This window comes from Colobus angolensis, unplaced genomic scaffold (genome assembly GCF_000951035.1).
Source record: "Colobus angolensis palliatus isolate OR3802 unplaced genomic scaffold, Cang.pa_1.0 Scaffold118, whole genome shotgun sequence".
Taxonomy (NCBI): Eukaryota; Metazoa; Chordata; class Mammalia; order Primates; family Cercopithecidae; genus Colobus; species Colobus angolensis.
The window spans coordinates 5,991,072-6,000,719 of record NW_012112919.1 but is presented as its reverse complement, the minus strand read 5'-3'; the positions used below and the strand labels follow the sequence as shown (position 1 = coordinate 6,000,719).

Below are 9,648 nucleotides of genomic sequence, written 5' to 3'. Positions count from 1 at the left end.
CAAAAAAAAAAAAAAAAAAAAAAAAAAAAAAAAAAAAAAAAAATTAACTCAAAATGTGTCAAAGACCTAAATGTAAAAGACCTAAATGTAAGAGCCAAAACTATATAATTTTTTTTTGTTTTTAACAGAGTTTCGCTCTTGTTGCCCAGGCTGGAGTGCTATGGTGCGATCTTGGCTCACTGCAACCTCTGCCTCCCGGGTTCAAGCCAATCTCCTGCCTCAGTCTCCTGAGTAGCTGGGATTACAGGTATGCACCACCACATCTGGCTAATTTTGTATTTTCAGCAGAGACGGGGTTTCTCCATGTTGGTCAGGCTGGTCTCAGACTCTCGATCTCAGGTGATCTGCCCGCCTCAGCCTCCCAAAGTGCTGGGTAAATTCTCAGAAGAAAACATAGGTGTAAATGTTTGTGACCTTGGATTAGGCAATGGTTTCTTAGTTGTGACAACAAAAGCACAAGCAACAGAAGAAAAAAAATAGATAAACTGGACATCATGAAAATTAAAAGCTTTTGTGTTTCAAAAGGACACTACCAAGAAAGTGAAAAGACAGCCCATAGGATGGGAGAACATTCTTGCAAATCATATATCTGATAAGAAACTTGTAGTTAGGATATTTAAAAAAGCCTCTTACAACTGCATGATAAAAAGACAACTAATCCAGTTTAAAATGGTAAAGAATCTGAACAGACAGTTCCATAAGCAGCCAAGAAGCACAAGAAAAGATGCTCATTATCATTAGGGAAATGCAAATCAAAGCCATAAGGTACCATTTCACACCCACTAGGATGGCTATAATAAAAAAGATAATAATAAATGTTGTGAGGGTGTGGAGAAATTGGAACCCTTACACACTGACGGTGGGAATGTAAAATGATACAGGCTTTTAGGAAAACAGTCTGGCAGTTCATGAAAAAGTTAAACATATCATATAATTCAGCAATTTCACTAAGTAAATACGTAAGAGAAATTAAAACACATGTCCACACAAAAACTTGTACACAAATGTTTATGGCAGCATTATTCATAATAGTCAGAAAGTGGAAACAACATAAATGTTCATCAGCTGAGAATGAATATATAAAATGTGGCATATCAATGCAATAGTATATTATTTGCAATAAAAGGGAATGAAGTACCAACACTTGACACAACAGAGACAAATCTTTAAATATTATGTTAAATGAAAGGACAGGACACAAAAAACCAGAATAGGCAAATCTATAGAGACAGGAGTAGCCTAGCATTGGTGATGATGGCACTGGGGGATGAGGGCTATGGGTATGGCATTTTTTTTTTGGGGTGTAATTAAAATGTTCTAAATTGATCTGGTAATGGTTGCACAACTCTGTGAAGATATTAAATGCCATTGAAGTGAATATCTTAACTGGGTGAATTGTATAATAAGTAAATTATCCCTCAATAAAGTTGTTAAAATTGTTACTACACATGATTAGAGAATATGTCTGTGACAGCTAACGTGGCTTTTTTAACATTTTCAAGCAACTCTTGCTTAATCTGTATGACATAGAGATCTTTCTTACTTAGCAAGCAGTTGTGCCAAGTATCAACGAGACTCTTGTGGTGAATTTTCTTCCATGGGATATTCTGCTTAAATAGTCAGCACATGGCAGAACTAACAATAAGGACTTAACACTGCTTTCATACATCTGGGGTTTACCAAATTGGGAAAAGCTTGCAATTGTTTCTCTAAGTGAGATTAATCATAATTCTGGTTACTCTATGGTTTTCAACAGAGAAAACCAGCTGTCAAAGAAACTGCCTTCTTTGGGAGGTGGAGGAAACCTGGATTGAAACACCAGTCCTGCCAACATTTGAGTTCCTAGTGGATTTAGCCTTGGAAACCAAGATGCTTCAGGGAACGATGTATAACCTCATCTCTCTGATAGCTTTGAAAACAGTTTCTCCTTATGTATATTTAATCACCTTAAAACAGTAGTTCTCAAAGTATGTTTGCAAAATCAGCTGCATTAGCATCACCTGGTAACTTATTAGAAATGTGGGTTCTTGGTCTGTAGCTCAGACCTACTGAATCAGAAACTGGAGGATGGGCCCCAGGAGTCTGTTTTAACAAGAACCCCAAATGATTCTGATGTACACCAAAATTTGAGAACACTGGTGCAGAGAGCTTGTCTTAGCTTCGTTCTGTGGTGATGAATTATTCTCTATCAAGCAAGCTTTATTCATCTCTGAATTATGGTAGTTTTTTTTCTCTTTCTAGTTCAAATTCCTAATAACCTTTTCCTGAGAAGTTGATACTATTGATGCCAAAGAAAGAATTATTGGGATACAAGCATTCTATTTCCTGTTGCAGTCCTAATGAGCCTACATTATGTGGCTTACTAAGAATTTTTGAAATGAAATTTTATCTTTAGGTCTAAACACACTATTCATGAAGAAGGCTTGGTTTTTGTGTAAAATTATAGTTTCGCACAGAAGCCATTTTGTTGGACTATCTTCCTTCTCCCAATAGAGTAGCTGATTGCACCATATAGAGGCACTGGACGCCCAATAGGCTCTGCCTGTGAACTGACCTGGAAACAACAGTTGGATTACCCGGAACTCTCTCATCACAAAGGTCTTGTTTCTGGTCTTGTCTTAGTTCTAAGGCTTCCTTACATACTCTTTTTCTCTAGTCAGGGAATCTAGATCTTCAGTTTTGAAGTGGAATTTGGATTCTTCACTCTTGAGCCCCAATTTCTTCAGCAAGTTGTTCTTTGGCATCAATAGCAGGGTAAGGATTGTTCCTAAATGCTTTGATGAGGGCTCTGATTGGTAGGAGGTATAGCTGGGACAACACTGTCATACTTGACTCTTTTCTTCAGGTGATACTGTCCTTGGTCTTAGCTGATCCAGGTTCCTGTCTTCTCTGAAATGGGTGTCTAGCTCTTAATTTCTGAAACCTAATCTGGGTTCTGATTAGTGTTGCTTTGTGAATATATGCTACCAATTGCTTGGTATCGTAACCTGGGTAAGGTTTTTGGTTGAAGGCACTCATAAGAATTTTCAGTGAAACTTCTGTGAATTTGGTATGACAGTGTCTACTGTTTGTAGCTTTGGTCACATGCGGACAGCCATCCTACACATGTTGCAAGAGAGTTTAGGTGTTGAAGGATGTAACTAAGAGTCAAAATATTTTTTTGCTATGGAAAATTTCAAGTACATATAAAGTGAGAGAATAGTGAACTTGATGCTTCACCCACCTTCAATATTTTTTAGAACAAGGCCAATCTTATTTCATTAATACACCCACCCACTCCCTCAGCCTCTAGGATTATTTTAATATTTAATGCATCATATGATCTTATCCTTTAGTAATTCAATATGTTTCTACAAGACAAAGACTCTCTAAAAAAGTATAACCACATAGGCCAGGCATGGTGGCTCACACCTTTAATCCCAGTACTTTGAGAGGCCAAGGTGGGAGGAACACCTGAGCTCAGGAGTTCAAGACCAGCCTGGGTAACATGGTGAAACCCCATTTCTACCAAAAAATACAAAAATTAGCTGGGCATGGTGGTACATGTCTGTGGTCCCAGTTACTGTGAGGCTGAAGTGGGAGGATCCTTTGAGCGGAGGCTGCAGTAAGTGGAGATCATGCCACTGCACTCCAGCCAAGGCAACAGAGAGAGACTCTATCTCCAAAAATACAAAACAAAACAAAACAAAAAACCCCATAATCACAGTACCACAATTACATCTAAAAAATTAGCAATAATTCCTTAATATTAGCAAGTAGGTAGTGTTCACATTTCCCTGAATAAATTATAAATATATGTGAGCATATGTTTAAATAATAGTATGTTATGTGTATATTTAACAGTATGTAATTATGTATATTTAGTATGCTAAGTTAGGATCTAAACAAAGCTTACAGGGATCATTTTGTCTCCTAAGTCTCTTCTAATCTATAAACTTCATCATCTCCTATTTACCCTTGAAAAACAAACAAATAAAATGTGTTGTTAAAGAAATCAGATTGTAGGTCTTGCAAATATTTCCAGTCTATAATTTTCTAGCTTCAATGTCTTTATTTGAAAAACTCCTTTTTTTGACTCATGGCATCTAGTCATCCTCTCATGTTTTCACCATCCAACCTGGTAGCTATTGTTCATATTCACTGGAGACTTTCCACCTGGATCATAGCCAGCCTTCCTTTCTATTACATGTCTGTTCCACTGAACAAAGTGTTACTGAGTTATCTACTGCATTCCAGGCACCATCTGAGGTGACACAACCCCAGTTCAGGGTTCGTGTGGACATCCAACACCCTAACCTTGCAGTTATTTGGCCTCTAACTCCAGTGCACATCCTCTTATCTCTTTCAGTCACCCATACCCATGGTCAACCTCAGAACATTGTCATCACTTGGAACTGCTCCCCATTAGAAATTTTAAGCTCAATTCTGATTATAACCTCTCCCATCCTTCCAGCTGTGCCACATCCTTAGTCTAATTACATCATGTTTCAAAGAAATTTCCACCTACTTGTTGTTCCTTTTCTCCCAGTCTATAAGCTCTTTCTATATCTCTTCTTTTTCCTATAACTACCCTTATCAAAACTCTCAATGGTCTTGCATTCTCTATTCTTTTATTATAATCATCTGTATTTAAGGTCAACCATGTAACTTGGTTTCTGTGTTCCTACAGAGTGACACAGTTTGAATGTTTGTCCCCTCCAAATCTCATGTTGAAATGTGATTCCCAATATTGGAGGTGGGGCCTAGTGGGAGGTGTTTGGGTCATGGAGGTGGATCCCTCATGAATGGCTTGGTGCTCTCCCCACAGAAATGAAGGAGTTCTCACTCTGTTAGTTCATATAAGAGCTAGTTGTTTAAAAGAGTCTGGTGCCTCTCTCCCCTCTTTCTTGCTCTCTCTCACACCATGTGACATATCTGCTCCCCCTTTGCCTTTCACCATATGTAAAAGCTTCCTGAGGCCTCATCAGAAGCCAAGAAGAGGTTGCTGCCATACTTGTACAGCTTGCAGAACTGTGAGCCCAATGAACTTCCTTTCTTTATAAATTATCCAGCCTCAGGTATTTCTAAATAGCAATGCAAAATAGACCAATACAGAAAATTGGTACTGAGGAATGGGGCATTGCTGTAAAGATACCAGAAAATGTGGAAGTAGCTTTGGAACTGAGTAATGAGAAGGGACTGGAAGAGTTTGGAGAGCTCAGAAGACAGGAAGATGAGGGAAAGTCTGGAACTTCTTAGAGACTGTCTAAGTTGTGACTAAATGCTGACAGAAATATGAACAGTGAAAGCCAGGCTGATGAAGTCTCAGATGGAAACAAGGAACTTATTGGGAACTGGAACAAAGGTCATCCTTGTTATACCTTAGCAAAGGACTTGGCTGTATTGTGTCCATGCGCTAGGGGTTTGTGGAAGGTTGAATTTAAGAGTGATGATGTAGGTTATCTGGTGGAAGAAATTTGAAATTTTTCATAATCTAATTTTTCCACCACAAAGTGGTCAATAAGTGCCGTAGCTCCTTCTAACAGCCTGCAATCAGATATAGAAGGAAACAAATGACTTAAAGTTGGGACTTTTAATTAAAAGGGGAACTGAAGGTAAAAATTTGGAAAATTTGTAGCCTGCTCATGTGGTAGGGAAGGAAAGAGCATTTTCACGAAAGGATTTGAAGAAGCCTGCAGAACAACCACTTGCTAGAGAGATTAGCATGACTAAACGGGAGCCAGGTGCTACCATTCAAGGCAAAGGGTAAAGACTTCAAAGGCATTTCAGAACTCTTCTAGGTAGTCCCTCCATTGCAGGTCCAGAGCCCTAGGAGGCAAGAATAGTCTCAGTAGACAAGCCTTTGACATTGCTGCCCTGAGCCACCTATGGAAGCTGCTTTCCAAATCCCCATAGCTCCAACTCTACCCTTGGCTCAGAGGGCTCCAGGTACAGCTTGGGCTGCTACTCTGGAGGGCACAATCCATAAAGCTTGGTGGCTTTCATGGGATGTTAAGTCGGCAGTTGGGCAGAATGCAAGAGTGAAGGAGGCTTGGCAGCTTCCACCTAGATTTCAGATGTATTGGAAAGCCTGGGTGCCTGGGAAGAAGCCTGCTGTAGGAGTGGGACCCCCATAGAGAGACCCTACTAGAGTAGTGCCAAGGGAAAATGTGGGGTTAGAGCCCCCACACAGAGTCCCCCCTGGGGTGCTGCCTAGTGGAGCTGTGAGAAGGGTAGAGAGATTGGCAGTGTGCACCCTCAGTCTGGGAAAGCCATAGGCATTCAACTACAACCCAGTAGGGCAGTCAACATGGACAGCTAACCAAAAAGCCACAGGACAGGGCTTACTAAGGCCTTGGGAGCCCACACCTTGCACCAGTGTGCTTAGCAACCATTCCTGGCCCCCAAAATCTCATGTCCTTCTCATATTACAAAATACAATCATGCTTTCCCAACAGTCCTCAAAAGTCTTAACTCATCCCAGTGTTAACTCAAAGTTTCAAAGTTCAAAGTCTCATCTAAGACCCAAGGCAAATTCCTTCCACCTATGAACCCGTGAGATCAAAAACAAGTTATTTACTTCCAAGACAAATAGTGGTTTGGGCATTGGGTAAACATTCCTATTCCAAAAGGGAGAAATCAGCCAAAAGGAAAGGACAACAGGCTCCATGCATGTCTGAAACCCAGTAGGGAAGACATTAAATTGAAACTCCAGAATAATCCTTGACACCATGTCCTGCATTAGACATGTGGGGTTAGGAGAGTTTTTTTCTAACCCCATATTTTCCATGACACACTGCCAATATCTCTACCATTTTCACAGCTCCACTAGGCAGCATCCCAGTGGGGACTCTGTGTGGGGGCTCTAACCCCACATTTTCCATGACCCTTTTTTCCATGACACGTTTTTTCCTCCTATTTTACAACGTAGCATCAACAACCTCCCAAATATGCTTTCGTCTTTTCCAGTTAGTTTTCTCTCCCTTTTCCCAAAGGAACAATCTCCATTTTTCTCTAATGCAGGACATGGGAAAGCATGATTGTATTTTGTAATATGAGAAGGACATGAGATTTTGGGGGCCAGGAGTGGAATAATATAGTTTGGATGTTTGTCCCCTCCAAATCTCTTATTGAAATGTGATCCCCAATATTGAAGGTAGGGCCTAGTGGGAGGTGTTTGAGTCATGGAGGTGGATCCTTCAAAAATTGCTTGGTGCCCTCTCCATAGAAATGAGTGAATTCTTGCTCTAGTAGCTCACACAAGAGATAGATGTTTAAAACAGTCTGGGGTCTCCCTCCCCTCTTTCTTGCTTCCTCTCTCACCATGTGATGTGCCTGCTCCCCCTTTGCCTTTCACCATATGTAAAAGATTCCTGAAGTCTCACCAGAAGCTAAGAAAATGCTGGTGTCATGCTTGTACAGCCTGCAGAATTGGGAGCCAAATAAACCTCATTTCTTTAGAAATTACCCAGCCTCAGGCATTCCTTTATAGCAATGCAAAGCAGACTAACACACAGAGATAGCAGAAAATTCTCCAACATAGCATCAACACCTCCCAAATATGCTTTCGTCTTTTCCAGTTAGTTTTTTCTCCCTTTTCCCAAAGGAACAATCTCCATTTTTCTCTAATGCTCCCTGAAACTCACCACTCAAATCTTTAGCAGATAATATTATTCCCTTATTAACAATAAAAATAGGAATTATATCTAAATACATAGAAACTGGAACTGTCCTGAATGCTTCATTCATTCTATTGATAACTTGTGCTGTGTTGAAACTTGCACCTCCTTGGCTTCCATGACACTTTTCTTTTCTCCTAGTGTTTTTCCTGACCGTCTGCTATTTTTTCTTATGGGCTACTTATCCTTTCTCTCTGCCTTTTAAAAGTTGGTGGTAATCAGAGCTTCATTTTTTGCCTATCTTTCCTCTTATTCTATATGTTTTATACCTCTGCGATCCCACAACTCCCAACTGAATGCTGATTTCCAAATCTCTATTTCTAATTAATATATCTCTCTACAGTTTCCTACTTCCATATGAGCTGACTTCCAGACTGCTATCCACTCTGATAGCTGTAGAGTCAATAGCATCTTTCTCTCACACATTACTCCTTTCACACCCCTGCTTAGTGGTTGGCACAACTATCCCCTTTGGCATGCAAACAGAAACTGGGGGCCATATCAGTTGCCTCATCTCCATACCCCCCTTTATCTCTCTAAACTACTACCTCTGTCTTAATTCAGGCCACCATAATTTCTTTCATCTTCAAACAGGTCCTGGTAACTATGGCTTTGTACCCTTCAAATGTCTCCTCTCCATTGTTGTCAAGATCTGAAAGGCCCATTATTTCCCTTCTAAAGTTTCCCAACAGACCCCATCCCTCCGGCACAGAGCATGGTACTCTAATGGTACACACCAGGGAAAGGATAACCATGGGCCTGGCTGGCTCTCTTTCAAAATTCTCTATATAAAACATTATGTTTTAGTAATACACAGAACCATGTTTCATTTTTTTGAGTCATCTCCCAAACTTGGCCATTGTTATTCTCAAATAAATTTATAAATCATAACTGGCTAGTGAGCTTTAGTAGAAATAATTGTAACACAGTCCTTTAATTAAAAAAATGCCCTACCTTTTCTTCTTTACAACATTTAATAAGAATTAGCTTATGGAAAGAACTCAATCCTGCACTCCATGGATCCTGGTGTGCGGCCTCCTTTTCCTGTCTCAGGTGTTTCTCTTCGTGTTTCATTTTAGAATAGCCTTCCCATTCCTGTGGGTTAATATAAGTCTCAAAAGATCCTGGAAATACAATTTTAAAAAGATAATTTAATTAGATTTGTTTTGGCTTTGAAATTAAATAATGTTTGGTAATTTAAAAATATCTCTATATTTACTATCAGTTTTAATCACAAGTATACTGTAAATACATCAGTCTCCCCTGCTACCCAACCTAATTAATTAAAAAGTAAAGAATTTAAAATGTAATGAGAAAATAGCAGCAAACCACTTACAAAAGACAAAAACAAAATAAAATAATAGGAAGGTTAAAAATAAAAGGATGCATAGAGGTATTTAAACAAATGTGAGCAAAAAGAAGATTGAAGTGATAAGAGTAATATTGGGTTAACTAGAATTCAAAGCAAACATAATTAAATGGGACAAAGTAGGTTCTTATATTAATTAAAATAACAAATCCATAATAAAAACACAATAAAATGAACCCATGTGTGCCAGAAAATAGCATAAAAATATGTCAAATAGTCACTGTTAGAAGTAGAAGAAAAAGGAAGAAAAAAAAATAAAATCAGTCTATGATAAATGAAGTAAACTGAAAATTCTGGCATATGTAATTTGAACAACATAAATAATAGCTGAATACATTGACATATTTACATTATGCCCTAATAAAGAATACATCATCCCCTGCTCCCTGGCTATAGAATATTTGTAAGAAATGGTTTTGTATCTTGTATGAAAGTTAGGATCATAGTTAGCTCTTACAATGGTTATAACATGTACTAAGAATTTGCATTTAAATTTCTGTAGGTACAGAGTGCATGTGGTGTAAACCTTTCAGAAAGCCAAAATAACGAGTGTGTTCTCCAGTGAGGAAACAGGTTTCTTGGGCTGGCCATTAGGCACAATTGTTGGCTTGCATTTCAGGC

General features: G+C 39.0%; 1 protein-coding gene across 1 annotated transcript in view; it reads right to left on the bottom strand.

Annotated features, from left to right (window-relative positions):
- Positions 1-9,648, bottom strand: part of DNAH6 (dynein, axonemal, heavy chain 6) — a 337,022-nt gene that overhangs the window by 69,436 nt on the left and 257,938 nt on the right. Inside the window, exon 63 of the mRNA XM_011925684.1 lies at positions 8,613-8,782. Within this exon, the coding sequence (XP_011781074.1) occupies positions 8,613-8,782 (170 nt within the window). The remainder of the gene's footprint in view (positions 1-8,612; positions 8,783-9,648) is intronic.